Source organism: Sciurus carolinensis, chromosome 1 (genome assembly GCF_902686445.1).
Source record: "Sciurus carolinensis chromosome 1, mSciCar1.2, whole genome shotgun sequence".
NCBI lineage: Eukaryota > Metazoa > Chordata > Mammalia > Rodentia > Sciuridae > Sciurus > Sciurus carolinensis.
The window spans coordinates 179,351,266-179,367,395 of record NC_062213.1 but is presented as its reverse complement, the minus strand read 5'-3'; the positions used below and the strand labels follow the sequence as shown (position 1 = coordinate 179,367,395).

The 16,130-nt window shown below is 54.6% G+C and overlaps 1 protein-coding gene across 3 annotated transcripts; it reads right to left on the bottom strand.

Annotated features, from left to right (window-relative positions):
• Positions 1–776: 776 nt before the first annotated feature.
• On the bottom strand, positions 777–15,579 carry Col9a2 (collagen type IX alpha 2 chain). Of its 3 annotated transcripts, none has more exons than XM_047528348.1 (32): positions 15,390–15,579; positions 14,095–14,169; positions 12,904–12,939; positions 12,750–12,812; positions 11,621–11,674; positions 11,464–11,499; positions 11,344–11,367; positions 10,957–11,010; positions 10,566–10,619; positions 10,409–10,456; positions 10,157–10,213; positions 10,027–10,080; positions 9,641–9,694; positions 9,120–9,173; positions 8,975–9,028; positions 8,813–8,866; positions 7,602–7,655; positions 7,134–7,187; positions 6,897–6,950; positions 5,926–5,970; positions 5,527–5,580; positions 5,192–5,245; positions 4,897–4,950; positions 4,746–4,817; positions 4,479–4,514; positions 4,325–4,369; positions 4,205–4,237; positions 3,909–4,055; positions 3,602–3,656; positions 2,849–3,037; positions 1,928–2,005; positions 777–1,535 (listed from the first exon to the last, which is right to left on the bottom strand). In XM_047528348.1, exons 1-32 carry the CDS (start codon positions 15,459–15,461, stop codon positions 1,336–1,338), a joined length of 2,067 nt encoding a protein of 688 aa, XP_047384304.1. In that variant the 5' UTR covers positions 15,462–15,579; the 3' UTR covers positions 777–1,335. The 3 variants fall into 3 exon arrangements, with proteins under 3 accessions (XP_047384304.1, XP_047384313.1, XP_047384323.1); XM_047528357.1 differs by lacking the exon at positions 15,390–15,579 and adding an exon at positions 14,765–15,168; XM_047528367.1 differs by lacking the exons at positions 12,750–12,812; positions 12,904–12,939; positions 14,095–14,169; positions 15,390–15,579 and adding an exon at positions 12,627–12,666.
• Between the last annotated feature and the right edge of the window lie 551 nt (positions 15,580–16,130).

Sequence of the window (16,130 nt, the reverse complement as noted above, 5' to 3'; positions counted from 1 at the left end):
GGTGAGGAAAGGAGGGATGAGGATGAGGTGTGGGAGGGCCTCAGTAGATGTTTGAACCTCAGGCTGGAATCCAGCTCCTCCAAAGGGCTAGGGTTGGCAGAGTGCTTCCTTTGTAGGCAACACATGCTCAAATCAATACTGGGGCAAAGAAATTGGTTGCTCCTTGAATTGGTTGCTCCTTCCTTCTGAAGAAGCTCCTGACTGGCTTAGAGAGCCACGGACTAGTCTCCTCCAGACTTTGATCATTCAGACTCACATCTTGTTTTTCTAATAACTTAAAAGCCCCTGGAAGGCATCAACCAGGTCTTCTATCTTCCATTCTAAGCTCCTACCCTAGGGCTGCACATATTAGGCACCAAAACTCCCAGAGGACCTCCTGGGTGCCAGGCCATGGACCCTAGGTGTGCTAGGCTTGAATAAACACGACATGACAAAGGCTCAGAAGGGATTTACCCAAAAGCCCAAAGCCACACAGACCATTATCTGCACCCCCTTCCGTAGCTCTTCCCCACAGATGTTCCTCATACAGGCCATGCTGTCCCCAAGATCACAATTCAGGATGTGCCACATATCTCCCCTCCCCTTTCAAGCCCCTGGCCACTCTGCTCAGGCAGTAAGGGCTCAGCAACAACCTCCATCCCCATCCACAAGAAATTGAGCCCATGTCTGGGGATGTAGCCTAAAGAATGCTTGCCTAGCCTGGGTTTGATCCTCAGCACTGCAAAAGAAAAAGGAAAAAGAAAGAAAAATTGAGCCCAACAACTCATGTCCTGGTTTGTAACCAAGTTGGGGGCTTTTATTTACAGAAAGACCACAGTGGATCCTGGGAGAAGGAGGTAGGAGAGAGTAAGGCCAAAAGAAAAGGGAGATGGATGTTTAAATACTCAGATGAGAGGCAGGAAGGACGTGGGGCTGGCTTAAGGATGGCCACCTCAGAGAAGTCACTCTGAGCAGTCACCCGGTGAGTCCATAGAGTTGAGACTGGGATCAGGAACCAAAAGAGACCTCAGCCAACCTGTCCCAAGGACAAGATGGCCAGTGGAGAATGGAACAGATAAAGGAGACATTTGGTAACATCCAAGTGGTGCTCCAGAAGGAAAGCCACCCTGTCCATCCTGTTCCCTTTGGAGGGTCCACTTTCCAGTGACAGTTGGCCTGTCAGGTACCTTTTCACTCTGATGCCCTCCCCTCCTTTTCCCCATGTTTTAGAACTTCTGTACTTAGGACCACTGAGTCCCAGACAGAAGGTCCTGGGAAAGTTAGTTTCCTGGGCTGGGGTGCATGTCCACCCAAAGGGGACCCAGGATGCCTGTGGGCTGTATTCTGTCCTGCTGTTCATGGGCCCTTGATGGACCCTGGCTCTGTGAGTCGGGCTGAGGCATAGGCTGAAGCCCCCAGGCAGGCTGCAGGCTCACAGAAGCCTGGCAGCCCCACAGGGCCTGGCAGCCCAGGTCGGCCTGCCTCTCCTGGAGCCCCTGGGGATCCTCTGTCTCCATCCTTGCCATTGATTGCCTGACCAGGCCGGCCAGGGAGTCCTATGAAAGAGAGTCAAGACATTAGGGCCTTCTCCTGACTCAGCCCTAGAAATCTTAAAGTGGGGAAATATCTCAGATGGGAAAATGAGGCCAGGGATGCCATAGGAGGAAGGGGCTCTTCCCCAGACAGATTCTGGGAATGTCCACTATGCCCAATTCCCAGTCAGAGAATCTTGGGAGCACATGCCTGCCCTTCCCCTTCATAAAGTAACTACATCTCAGGGAGTCCTCAGAGTCCCAGCTTCCATTTCCCAGCCAGCCCCCAACCCAGGGGCTCCTGGGTGCTCCAAGTTGGCTGAGTGTGAAGCCTCCATGGAAGAGACCCAAGTGTCTGTAAGTCATTAATCCCCAAGTTCAGGAACAACTGTAGCCAAGCAGGGCCAAGTTCTTACCTGGAATCCCTGGGGGCCCAGGCATCCCAGGGTGCCCACGTCCCACTTCTCCTTGGTCACCCTTCTCTCCACGCTTTCCTGCAGACAAAAAAGGGGGATCTTAGTTTTTCAGAATTTGGAAAAATTTTTTCCCACCTGGTTTGCTATTTAATTCATGTTTTACATACAGCAATTATTCTAGTTTTGTGCTAGTTCAAAATAGGGGAAAGCTGTAAATGACCACTGAGGGCTGGTTAAATAAAGACAGGTCCAGATAAAAGATGGAAGATTATGCATCTGATAAAGTTAATTACAGGAAAACATACAATAACAATACCTCACATTACCAAGCAGTACACTATGTACAATGTACCAAGCAGTAGACTAAGAATAACTACATAAATCACCTCTAAAGGTAATCCCCACTAAACACTATGAGGTTGGTACTATTTTTTTTTTTTTTACTGTTTTTAGATGTCGATAGACCTTTATTTTATTCATTTATTTATATGTGGTGCTGAGAATCGAACCCAGTGCCTCACACATGCTAGGCAAGCGCTCTACCACTGAGCACAACCCAAGCCCAGGTTGGTAGTATTAACATGTCCATCTCACAAATGATAAATTTAAGCCCCAGGGAAATTAATGGGTAACTTGTTTGGGGGCCACAGTGAGAAAGCAGCAGAGTCTGGATTCTGAGTCTACCTCTAGAGTCATGGAAAGATGATGTTTTGGGGGTTACCAGTAAGTAAATTAAATAATCCTCCCAAACCTATAAAACAGTGCATTGGTTTCCATCAATGTGCTTTGGGGGAAGAGCCCAGGAGTGCCTCCTCCACAGTCTGGCTGAGGTAGGGGTGGGGAACAAGAGGTTGAACTTCAGCCAGCCTTGGCCAAATTCCTACTGCCTAGCCTGCACTCCCTTCAGAGAGTAGCACTCACCCTTGGGCCCAGTGTTGCCAATCTGACCCACGGCTCCCACGATGCCAGGAATGCCCCGAGGGCCAGGGTGCCCATGTGGTCCCTGCTTGCCTGGGTATCCAGGGGGGCCAGGAGGTCCTGGGGGACCCACCATCCCAACTGCACCAAGGGCTTCCCGCTTGGCACTCACAGCCACCTCTGCCAGTTGCTCTGGAGGAAGAGAGGGAAAAGAGGTCTGTGAGATGGGTATCAACTCAATGACACTAGGGAAGGCAAAGCATCCTGAAGGTCCCTGGCCTCTATCTACAGATTGAAAAGTCCCACACTTAAGTTCCCTTTTCTTGCTGGGTGTGATGGCCTACCCCTGTAATCCTAGCAGCTCAGGAGGCTGAGACAGGAGGATTGAGAGTTTAGAGCCAGCCTCAGCAAAAGCAAGGAGCTAAGTAACTCGGTAAGGCCCTGTCTGTAAATAAAATACAAAATAGGAGTGGGAATGTGGCTCAGTGGGCAAATGCCCCTGAGTTCAATCTCTGGTACCCACCAATCCCCCGCATCCCTCTCCCCCCTCCCCCCTCCCCCCCGCCCAAAAAGGTTCCCTTTTCTTTAGGCCCTGTCCAGAGTAATATATCCAGGTTCCCACAGCTCCTTGGAGGCCGAGCTGGAATGAGCACTTGGGACTCCAGAACCTCTGGCAGGGAAGGCCATGTGGAGACGCTCCAGAAGGGTGTCCAAGCCCTGAAATAGGCTATGAGGAGGGGTTCCGGCTCCTCTTACCTTGCATCATCTTCAGCACCACATCTACGATGTGCTGGTCACTGGCAGCTCGGCCCTGCAAGCAGAGAAGGCCTTTCAGGAAGAAGCCCCTGGCTGCCAGGATGCCACTCCTGCACCCTCTGACCCCCTCCAGTCCCGTTATCTCCCAGGAAGGAGTTTCGCTTCTGACTGAAACCCCTCCTGCTTCACGTGTCACACCCATACTGTATAAACCAGCCTCAGGAAAGCACTCCCAGTCTGGGGTATTAAGTCGCACCCCCAAAGAGATCTCGCTAGCAGAACCCCTCTGCCCTGGGGGCCAACTTACCGCCACGCCCTGTCTCCCTGGCTGTCCTGGCACGCCTCGGTCTCCAACCTGTCCTCGAGGGCCAGGCAGCCCCGGGTAACCCTGCACCCCTGGGGCGCCAGCATCCCCGCTGGGGCCAGGGTAGCCCGGCTCTCCGCGGACTCCTTGCTGCCGGGGGTGGGGAAGAGGCAGCGCTGGGTGAGAAGGCGCCAGGCCCGGCGGGTCAGCGGGGAGGGGCGGGGAGGGGCGGGAGGAGGAGGCCCCAGTGCCGGGCCCAGGGAAGTGAGGTGACCGTGTGAACCGAGGGTGTGACTCACCTGTCCTTTGGGCCCCGGCTCGCCAGACTCGCCCTGCAGGTACAGGGAGCACGATCACCAAACGGTGGGGACTCCGGGGCGCAGCCCTCACTCCCCGCCCGCCCCGCACCACCCACTCACCTTCTCTCCTTTCTCTCCCGGGAGGCCGGCCACCCCCGGGTCGCCCTGCAAAGAAAGAATAAGAGGTGGGGCGGGCCGCCAAGTCTAGGCGTAGACTACCCGACGTCCCAAGCTCGAGACCCCAGGAGGACCTAAAGGGGGCGCTGGGACTCACCACTCCGCCGCGGGGTCCGGCCTTCCCTGCAGAGCCCTGGAGAAAGTGAGAGAGCGGCTTGAGTTTCCCCTCCGGGGAGGGAGGGGCCACAGGGTCCTTCCAGGATCGCCGCACACCCCTCTTTCCAGCTCCACCCCGACCCCAGACCCAAGTCCTGGGGCCCGCTGTTGGAGCGCTCAGGATCTAACTGAGCGCCACCTGCCACCTGCCCCCTCCCCCAGTTTGGGGGCTGCTTTCCCAGGAATTTTCCAGTCCCATTTGGCGCACCTTATCTCCCTTGATGCCTGGCAAGCCTTGGGGCCCTGGAATTCCGGGGGGTCCCTGCTCCCCCTTGGGACCCTGAGGAGAAAAGAAATGAGAGAAATAAAATGAGGTGCCCACATATGCCCAGGCAACCCCCTTAGTTGGCTGTGCTCACCTGTCGTCCTTGGGGACCTGGCTGACCCACTGGCCCCCTCTCACCCTGGTCACCCTGAAATGGAAAGAGAAGGTCATGCCCTGGCTCTCAGTAGGGATAGCTACCCCCTGCCAGGCCCCAGAACTTGGCAGGGTCAGCTGTCCTCCATTCCTTCTGTCACCAGCAAGGGGTCCTTTACTCCATTTCACAGACCAGCAAATTGAGGCATTGCTAGAGAGAGGACCCAGATCCTGGGTCTACCAGTGCCAGATGCTGCAAGTACTCCAGGGAAGGGACCACTGCCTCAGACACTTGCCTTCTGTCCCATGATGCCCCGGGGACCAATTTCTCCTCGAGGTCCTGGCTCTCCCTGAAGGAAGGAGAAATTGGGGGTACACAGTAAGCCTAGTAGGACCCTCCCTTCTACACCTGGGTCACCCCTCCCCACTCTCAGGTCTCAGCTAATTGACTTCAGTTAGGGAAATGGGCCCAAAAAGGAGAAAGATGGTCAGTGGGTCAGGGCAGACACCCAACTAACCCAGAGTGCTCCTCAAGTTGGTCCACCCCATGACCTCACCTTGGCCTTACTGAGTGCAAAGCCTCAGACCTGGAAGGGCCAAAGGTCCCTGTGTCAGTGGATAGGGCACTTACCTCCTTCCCAGGGGGACCAGAAAATCCAGGGAGACCCTGCTGGCCAGGCTCACCCTGCAGGAAAACAACTTTCAGGTTACTTTGGGTGACCCAGTTGGCCCTTGGCCTCAACCCAGTGAACACTGAATACAGTCTGCAATCAAATGAGTGGGGGAGGGGGAAAGGGTGTTGTTGGTCAAGTCCTCTGTGTTTTTTCTGTTTGTTTCTCCTCTAGATTTAAAGTCATGCCATCCTGTCTCCATTAAGGCAAGGCAAGGACAAGGTAGTAGGGGATGAGGAAGGGGGCTGATTCGAGAGCCTTAGTTGACCTAGCAGTCCTTAAGCCAAGTCCCATTCCCTGCCCTCCAGCTCCCTTGCTCATATGGAACCAGTTCTGCTCCCAGTTGGGGGTCCACTTACCTTGTCTCCAGGACCTCCTTTTGTGCCAGGCTGGCCTGGCACACCCTGCAGAGAGAAATAGACATCAGTTTCTACCCTGGCACAAGGGAACCGCATGCACCTGTTGTTTTGCTTCCCATCCCCAATCCATTTTTCCTCCATCTTGTGGGAGCTAACAGAAAACCCAGGCATGGTGTCAAAAACTTGACTGTATTTTCCACCCCTGCCCCAAGGCTTGGTGGGAGATGAGTGGGATACAGAGAATGGATTGCCTACCAGGGCCTGTGTCCACGGGGGAAAAGATGAGCACCCTTGTGTGCATCTAGCCCACAGTGAGTGCAGGCAGGCACACAAGCCTGCACATGCACAGATAAGCAGACTTTGGCCAGTCAGAGCCCCAAGCAGGGAGGTAGGTGGGCTTCCATGGACTGGGCTCCAGAAGAAGATATGCAATGAAGATAGGCCTGAGTGGCGGGAGGGCACGGAGAGAGCAGGGAAGGGCATTCCAAGCAGAAGGACCAGCAAAAGCCTAAAGGTGTGGAGATAGAAAAACCACAGCAGTGTTAAGAAGGACAGACGGGCAGTGGCTGATGAAGTTGGAGGGGTAGGCTGAAGTCAGATTATGGCAGCCATAGAAAAGATGAGCTGTAAAGTCAGGGATTGGCATCTGTCCTACTTATCCTCTCCCTGCCACTTAGTGTGTGTATTTAATAGCTGTTTACTGAATGACTAAACTGAATGACTTTCCTAAGATTGGAACAACCAAAAAGAAGACTGGAGCAATTGTTCAAATATTGGCGTAAGTGCAGCCAGGAACCACAAGAGGTGGTAATGAGGCAGGAGGGGGTGACAGAGCAAGAGACCAGGTGTAGATTTCAATCTCATCAACCACCCATGCCCTCATGGGAAGGTGGGCAACAGAGTGCTTGGCTTCTCTAAGACTGAGAAGAAGCAACTTGCCCATGGACAGTGTGGCTCCACCTGATTCTTACCGCTGAGCCCTGGTGGCCTGGGCTTCCTGGTCGTCCTGCCTGTCCTACATTACCCTGGAGAGACAAGGAACCAGAAGCACAAATTAGAGCGGCAGCTAAGGGTCCTTGGCTTCCACCCAGGTGCAGATAGGGAAACCAGAGGCAAGAAGAGATGTGCCTGAGACACTCCAGAGGATCCCAGCTCCCAGGCTCCCAGGATCATGTGAGAGGACTCGAAACCCAGCAGTCCCCTCTTACCTTCATGCCAGGTGTGCCTGGGGTCCCATCCTTGCCATCGATGCCTGGGGGACCCTACTCAGGAGGACAGTTGAAGAGAGACTCACAATGGGGAAATGCCTGGAGTCAGACCACCCACACATGACCCTCTGTGACAGTTGCAGTGTGCAGGTAGGGAGTGGGTCTGCCCATCTCAGGAAACCCTACCAGCCACCTGGGGGAGGGAAGCTGAAGTGGGAAACTCCATGGTCCCCCTTCATGGGGATGAGTACCCCACATTGCTATAAGGTTCCCACGATCTCTTCTACAGCACCACCCCTATTTATAGGTGAAGAAACTAAGGCACAGAAAAGGAGGTACTTCTCAGGTTACAGAGCCAGTCTGCCTGCAACAGAGTTCAGTCTAGAATTCAGGCTCTTCCTCTAGGGATTTAGACAAACTGACCCAACCCTGTCCACATGGGCCAGGGACTGGGCTTCTGGCACTTACAGTTGCTCCCTTTGGGCCTGTTATCCCCTGGGGTCCTGGAACACCTTGGCTACCCTGGAAGGTCAATAGAGATCAGGTCACATTCAGGATACTGAGCCCCTGCCTGGCTGCAAAGAGAGGGGCACAGCTGAAATCAGTGGCCTCTGGGTCCCAGAGTGCCTGTGGCACAATCATCCTTTGTCCCTCTGAAGGAGAGGAACTTAGAACCAGGAGGAGGGTACAGAGGTCAATGCCAAGCAGTTGAGCTGGACTGGGCTAGGCTGGGCAGGAAAAGGGATTATTAGGTGATATTAAAGAAATAATTGTTTGTCAGGTGCAGTGAGGCATGCCTGTGATCCCAGCAATTCAGGAGGCTGAGGCAGGAGGATTGCAAGTTCCAACTTAGGGATGCCCTAGGCAACTTAGCAAGACCCTGTCTCAAAATTTAAAAAAAAATTAAAAGGGGCTGGGGTTTAGCTCAGTGGTTAAGCACCCCTGGGTTCAATCCCCAGTATGGTGGTGGGGAGGAAGAATAATTGTTTTAATTGTTTATTTTGTTAGTTGTGATATGATGTGATTGTATGAGAATTTTTTTTTTTTTTTTTTTTTTTTTTAGAGATATGTTCTGAAGTGCTTAGGGGTGAAATGACACAATTCTAAGGATTTGTTTGAGAACATCAGAGCAAAGCAATAACAAAAGGAAGGAGGGGAAGGGGGACAGATGAAGTCTGTGGCAAATTGTCAATAACTGTGGAACCCACGAGACTGCCATATGGGATTCATTATAACATACTCTCTACTTTTATGCATATCTTAAAATTTGCATTAAAAATAATAATGAGATAGTTAACTGTACTTTTTGTTCTGTTCTTCTATAAACTTAAAACTGCTCAGGAAAGGTCTATTAATTAAAAAAATGAAGAGTGAGGAGAACCAGCATCCAGACCAAATCTCATTAGCCCCATGGCTGATTTGCTGGAATTTCATTGTCTGGCCCCAGTGACCATGGGACTGGATCCTATGGCTTCTCCTAAAATCTGAATTTGGGCCAACTGGGCTCTTGGCACAGATCGTCTGAACCTCCCAGCCGTCACCCCCACACACAGACACATGCATACACACATACATACACGCAGTTGTGTGCATATACACACACCAGCCTTGAGGGGAACGGAGTCCAGCCCAGTACTCCCCAGGGGCACTGACTGGACAAGGGGTGCCTGAGAACTCACCACATCACCCTTCTCCCCAGCTCGGCCTGGTGGCCCTCTTGGACCTTCCTCACCCTGGCAAGAAGGAACAACAATCTAGGTCACAAGGGTTCAGGGAGAGCAGCACCCACTCTGTAGCCCTAGGAGTTCCAGCCTGGGTGCAGGGGACAGGAGCAGACTTACCGGTGACCCAGCAGCACCAACAGAACCCACCATGCCTTTATACCCAGGAGGACCCTGAGGAGAGAAAAGGGTTGAGGTCAGTCCTGGCTGGACCCCTGAGGGCTGGCCACAGCAGCTCTTGCAGAACACACCTAGATTTACTTACCATCTCTCCCTTGGTTCCTGCCATGCCTGGGTAGCCCCTGATGCCCTGAGGACCCTGTCAAGACAGAAAAATGATAAGAAGGCAATTGAAAGGCCTGCTTCACGATGTCTTTTTGGACCTCCCAGCCCTTTTCACAATGGCCCTTTGAAGTAGGCAGCATAGTCCCTGTCTTACAGATGGAAAATGGAGGCTCAAAGATGGAGAGGGACTCACCATGGCCAATTGAAGGACAGTGGCAGAACCCGGACTTCAACCAGGCCTTCCAGCTGACAGCTTTAGTTCCTGTACCCTAATTCTTGAAAGTCTCAGTCTCCTTCTTCCCACCCAGAGACACTCCCAGCCAGACACAGGTCTCTTATAAACTTGAGGCCTTAAGCAGGAGAATGACCCTATCAAGGGCTCCCAGTAAGAAAGAGGCCATTGGAGAGAGGTGTGTGTGTGTGTGTGTGTGTGTGTGTGTGTGTGTGTGTGAAGCACTCTACAACTGAGCTATATCCCTAGCCCCAAGAGGTGTTTCTTACCGGTGGTCCAGGGATGCCTTGCTCTCCAGAGGCACCCACATCTCCCTTGGGACCCTAAGAACAGGGATGAGCTATCAGACAGGCAGGCAGGTGAAGAGACAAATATACAAACAAGCAGAGATCCCAGTCACCTTCCCCATCATAGGCAGACAGGAAGGGCCTTTAAACCATGCAGTTCCATATACAGATGCGAAACTGAGACCACAAAAGGAGAAGGGACTTGCCCAGAGACACACTGGTCTGGAACATAGGCTTCCTGCCTCCCAGCTCAAGGCTCTGTCCCCTGGACCCACAGCAACAGGGGAAAGGATAAAAAAAGGGGACAGGCCGCTGTAGGATTGTCTCCATCTAGCCACCATCTCATGACCCTCAGCCCTCAGACTCACCGGCTTCCCCTGTTGGCCAGGATCACCCAGAATCCCGCGTTTGCCAGGATGCCCCTGAAGGAAGGAGTGAACTCAGTATGAGGTCTCTTCCCAATAGCTTGCTTCACCGTCCCAGAACAAGGGCTCTTACCTTTACTCCCTGCAGCCCTGGGGGGCCTTTCACACCCGCTGGACAGTTGGTTGGACACTGGAAAGAAAATCCCACAGGACCCTGAGGTCACTTGCCTGGCTCAGGCCAGCTGGGCAGTGCATCTCCATTTTGCCGTCTCCCCAGTCTTCCCAGCTCACCTGGCTAAATCTCTCTCTCACTGCCCCTCCCCACTACCCACAGACCCTATCTCCACAACACCCCCATCAGCCTTGCCCAGACTGCACTTCTCACCAGGAAATCAGCGCTGCCTTCCAGGCCCTGGATGGTTCCTGGACGCCCCTGAGGGGAGATGTATGAAGATGGAGGCTGAGTTGACCCTTTCCTACCCCAAGCCACTTCCCCAGGGGCACGTGACCATGTGGGGAAAGGGGGTTCTGAGGACACTAACCGGTTTCCCAGGGGGCCCTGGGGGCCCTGATGGTCCCTCTGGTCCTGGATCCCCCTGGAAGTAAAAGAGGCCCAAATCGTATCACCATTCAGTCTTTCCCAGCCCGTCTTCCGGTTCCTGCCACTGCCCTGTCCACCCTGCCCTCCAGAGTGCCTCCTGAGAGTCACTATGATGGGGAGATCAAGCACATTAGTGTGAGGTGGCACCAGCCCTTAGCCTTCCTGAAAGACTGCAGAGTGAACTCAGCAGGACAGGTTTCTGCCCCAGACCTGGAGGACACCCCCACCCCTGCCATCGCTGGCCAGAGGCAGGCCCAGAAACTCTCTGGAGTCCACTCCAGTTTGCCAGCCTGGAGACAGCGGGCAAGAGGCAGAGTGAGGCTGGGACTCACCTTGGGGCCTGGGATTCCAATCTCACCAGGGAGGCCAACAGGTCCTGGTGGTCCCTAGGGAGCAGAGATATGGATGTCCAGGATGCCTTACAGTGTCAGTCCACCCTGGGCAGGAATGTAGGGACAGGCACCCAAAGCCCCTTCTCCACTTTGACTTTTACCGACAAAAGAAAGACTGACAGATGGGGTTTGAAGGACAAAACTTTCAGAGTCAGTGGATAGGCACAGAGTGGGCTAGAAGCATCTCCAAAGACCACCCATTCTGGACCTATCATAGCCTGCTGGCCCCTCCCCATTCTATAGTAGGACTATTCTGCTGGAAGTCCTACTATTGTCCCCTTCTTCCCTGGGAGTCCTGGGGACCCTGATGCATCCCTGAGGACTTACAGGAGGTCCAGCAAAACCAGGGCCCTGGAACAGAAGAAAGGAAAATTGGGTTCATGTCTACCTCCACAGATCCTCCCTACCCACAGAGGGTCCCTCAGAGTCCTTGCACATTGTACTTACTGGCAGGCCCGGGGGTCCTGGGAGCCCAGGTTGGCCCTGGAAGAACAATGGGAGAGGTTTAGAGACTGGGGTGTCATGGGTCCCTGCTCATTTCTACTGCAGCCCCTCCCAAACTCCAGCCCTAGATTGCCCACTGAGTCCCCAGCAGGTCACTTACCTTGACTCCAGGAGTCCCCATGGAACCAGGCTCTCCTTTGGCTCCAGTTAAACCCTGGGGAAGAAAGAGAAGGTAGGACTAGGTGGGGGCAACATACTCCCTGACCTGGGGACAGGGCGGGTTGAGGGAACTCTCCTGACTGGACCCAGTCTTCCTTTCACCAAATCCCATGAAGGCCTGGGGACCTTAACACCTTCTTTCCCCTTTCCCTGGTTTCCACAGTAACCCTGGGAGTTATGAGAAGAACAATTATCTTCTTTTGAAAGAAGGCCTGAACAAGGCCCGAACAAGGCCCGAAGACTTGTTGGCCTAGGTTTCATGCCTCCCACTTTAGAAGTCTAGAAGACCTAGCCATGGGCCTGTGCTGCCCATCTACTTGATGTCTGCCCTGGAGACTTTTCTGATTCCGAGTTTTCTCATCTTCAAACTGAGTTAATCATGCTTCCACCTCTGGGATGGATGTGAGAACCAATGTGTTGGTAGAGGCAATGTGCTTGGTAATCTTTGTCAGGTGTGGACAAGTTGGGAGGGGGACCTGGGGATTGGTCCCAGCCTTGGTCACATCTCTGAGTTAGCAGGGCAGAAGCAACTCATGGGTGCTCCTTCTTCCTCCCATTCTGATGACTGATCTAAATGTATCCCCCAGTAGATGACTGTCCTTTCTCCGCTGGGTAGCTGGCTGTGTCTAGTAGCCTACAGCTTTGGGAGCTCCTGGGAGCTCTGTGGTATCAACTATATGATGTTCCTCTCCTGAGTTGAGTCTGAGGCTCTGGAGGGGATGGGGACAGATAAGGGAGGAAAAGGCAGGGCACAAAAGGTCAGCCCTACCTAGTGTACTCAGACTGATCCCTGGAGGCCAGAAATGTGAGACTAAGTCCTGGTGCTACAGACAAACCCTGAACCCTACAGAAAGCAGAGCCCTTCTCTGGACCCCAGTTGCTAGTGATTCAGGGGTACGAGGTTCTAGTGAGGTCACAAGTCACGTGAAGGTGGAGGGGAGACTCACAGCTGGAGATTCTCAATCCTGATGCCCATCTCTGAACAGAAGATGAGTGAAGAAGCCAGAAGTGGACTCTGGAAGTTAACAGGCAGAGCCCTAACCTGCCCTGCCCAGTGTTCAGGTACTCACATCAATCCCAGGCTTCCCATCTGGCCCATCTGGCCCAGGTTTGCCAGGCTCTCCCTTGGATCCCTTGAAAACAGAGATGGAGCAAATATTAGCTAGAGGAAAGCAAGAACTGGAAAAATCAAAAGTCAGAAGTCAAAGGGGGAAAAGCACTCACCGGAGGGCCAGCTTTCCCTGGGGGTCCCTTGTCACCCTGAAAGATTCAAGTTGATGAGACAACACTATGACTCATGCTTCCCCAGTGAGCACCCACAGGCCATTGGCTGGCCAGTCCCAAAGGCTCCTCTCCTCAAGCTCCTTGGGTTCCCTCAGTCTTGCACTTTTAGGGAATATAGCCCCCTTTTCCTCCAAGACATTCGTAGGTTCACTGAGACCAACCCCAGGCAGCTGGAGAGGGGAATATCCACATGCAGAGGGATTTAGACCCGCTGCTGTTAAGGTGCCAGTTATGAGGCCTGCAACTGAGCTGTGGGCTGGAAGGTAGCTGGGAGAGCTGACCCTCTTGGACTTGGGCAACTGTGGGGAGAAAAGGGGGAGGAGTTTTAGAAGAGAGAGGGAGGAGGGAAGTGGGTAGCTGCTCGGTTCTGGACTGAGTTGGATAAGAGGCTGGGGCAGGGGCAAAGACCAAGGGGACTAAGGGGGTAGATGTTCCCAAGGAGGGAAGGACCTCTTTTACCAGTAACAAAGGACCTTTGGTGGAGACAGTCAGGGCCGATGGAGTAAGATTCAGCCCCAGAGAGGCCCCCAGGCATTCCTGAGCCTGCAGTAGCCTGGGCCTGGCTGGGGCCCAGCTCCCTGTGTTTGGGGGCGGGGGCACCACGCTGAATAGAAGTCTGTCCAGACGGTAAACATAGAGCTGACCTCCTGGGGGAGCCTCCGGAATGAGGTTTTTAACCCTCACCATGCTAGGCAGGACAGGGGAACAAGCCCAGCTGACTCTAAATCCCGAAGAGGAAAGGGACTAAATGGGAGTGTCAAGGCTCCCTAGCTATCCTGAAGAAGCATCTAGGTGTGCCAGGGCCGGTGCGAGAGGTTAAGGCGTCTCCTACCCAAAAAGAAGAGGAAAGGAAGGGAGAGGGATAAGGACTCGCTGTGAGCTGTGGTCGTCAGACCGAACAGCGCTCCCTTGTCTGCGAGCGGCTATAACGGGCTCCGCATTTCAGGACTGGGTTGAGGTTTCTGCTGAACAAACGGGCTCCTTGTGTTGCGGGCTGGTGCCGCCTACTGGCGACTGGGGATACTACACCTTCAGACCCCGCTCCCTATCCCCACCCTATTTCCATCGCTCATCAAGTTCTTCTTTGTCCGCCGCCTCCCTTCCCCCTTAGGTCCCGAGTTAGAGACTTACGTCGATGCCATCAGATCCAGGCACTCCTGGCGGCCCTGGAGGGCCTGGGGGCCCGGGCTCTCCTGGCGGTCCTCTCTGAAAACACACGCAGGGGTGCAGCCCTCAGTGCAGGGTGTTGGGGGTCCCAAGGGCTGCAAACGACACTGGAAACGATGTCCCAGTGCCATACCTTTCCCGGAAGAGAGCTTGCTCTTCAGGGAGCCGCGAACTCCCGTTTGTTGAATGCCTACTGTACACCAGGTACTGTGTACCATTACGTCCATTATTTTATTAAATGCTCAGAACCCGAATGCTGGGCCGCAATTTAAGAGTAAAGAAACAGGCACAGGAAGATTAAAGGTTTATGAGCGATTCCTTCCCCTGTAACATGTCCTAGCGCTGTCTTCGTGGGGAACAGATGGGTATGCTAACGGCTCAAGTAAATCACAGATGATACGCATAGTAGTGCCTACCGGACTGTGGTCCTCAATGAATGGTAGCTCGTATTGTTCTTTTTGGGCGAGCAACAGGTATAGGAGGTGGGTTGGCACCTCCTTCTCTCCCCCTGGTGCGGGTAAAACCCGATGGGAAAGTGGAGGAGATACAGAGAAAGGAGACTTAGGGAGGGGAAGGATGTACTCTCTTCCCACTCGGAGCACCCTTCTCTTTCTTCTTGGGGTGTTCCTCTTACCCGGCAAGCCCTGATTCAGGCAGGGGTCCCACTCATGTCAGATGCCCATGTCCTCCCCAGGCGGGGAAGTGCCAGGTTGGCGCACCGCTGGAGAGCTGCGACCCATGCCGGCATCAGACAGGGCGCGGACTCTATCCTACCCGTGCAGGGGTCGCGTGAGGTGCCCGCACATCCTAGCCGACACTAGGAAGCGAAGACCCGCGCTGGCGGGTCACAGAGGCCTCAGTCCGGCGACAGCGGCGTCTGGCTGGAGCCGGCGCCCCCCGGGAGGCGGCGGGGGTGGAGGCTCTGCAGCCTGGTGAATGGGCAGCATTGTCTTCCCCGCCACCTGGGCTCCCTTGGCTGCCAGGACCGGGCGCCAGTTCCTGCCCTACGCTGCCTGTCCCGGGCAGGGCCGAGCATCTCGGGTCAGGGGCCCTCAGGCTCCCCGGCTCATCCACCGCCTTTCGTGGTGCGGTGATGCGGACGGTGTATGCACGCGTAGAGGGCCTGCGCCGCTGTCCCCTCAGGCGAACCGGCGTCAGTGGAGGGTGGGAGACAGGCAGAGCCCTTCATCAAACTCCCAGATCCTGAACCCTGAACCTCGCACCCGGGACCCTGGCACCGGAGCCACCGCGGGACTTACGATCTGAGCCAGGGCGAGCCCGAGCACCTGTAGGAGAATAAGGAGGCCGCGGGGGGCGGCCGCGGCTGCCATGGCGGGCGGCAGGTTCTGGAGGACGGGTACCGTACCGGCTCCACGCACCCACTGGAGGCGAAGGCTGCTCTCCGACCCGCGGGTCCACCTCCTGACTGTGCAGCGAGGCGGGGCGGGGTCTGGCGGGGTCTGTCACCTGAGAGCACCAGAGGAGGGAGGCAGGCGCCTTCCGACCAGCTCCGCCCCGCTCCGTCAGGTCCCGGGGCCCACCCGCCGCTCTCCTGACCCCAGCTTGCAAGAACCCCGGGGATGGAGACATGATCCACTTTCTCTGTGAGGAGGCAAAGAAGGTTGCTGGGAGACCCCTCCAGCCTGGCCTTCTGGGCCCAGCGTTCCCCCGACCCCCGAAACCGGAGCCCTTCATTTCCTCCACATCCCCAACTGCCTCTGCTTGTGAGCCCTGTCCTGGCCCAGTCCTCTCTCCTCCAGAACCCAGGCTTAGAGGCCTCGGGTTCTGCAGACCTCGCCACAGGGTCTGAGCAGCCTCCACTCATCTTGCTGCTGTACCAGGGGCTCCTTTCCACGGACAATCAAGTCTCTTATTAAAACATACAAAGTCCTTCCCGGATCAGCCATCTGGTGAATTACTCCATCTCCCTCTTTCTTCCCCCTTGCTTCACTTCCCACTCTTAAGCGGAGTGGTCTGCATCCACCTCTTAACTTCCTCAT

Coding starts and splice junctions, on each gene's coding strand:
- Col9a2 (XM_047528348.1), bottom strand. CDS start 15,461: ATGGCAGCCGCGGCCGCCCCCCGCGGCCTCCTTATTCTCCTACAGGTG. Junction 12,940..14,094: donor CTGGATCTGATGGCATCGAC/GTAAGTCTCTAA, acceptor TGAATCTTTCAG/GGTGACAAGGGACCCCCAGG. Junction 10,620..10,956: donor TTGGAATCCCAGGCCCCAAG/GTGAGTCCCAGC, acceptor TTTTACTTCCAG/GGGGATCCAGGACCAGAGGG.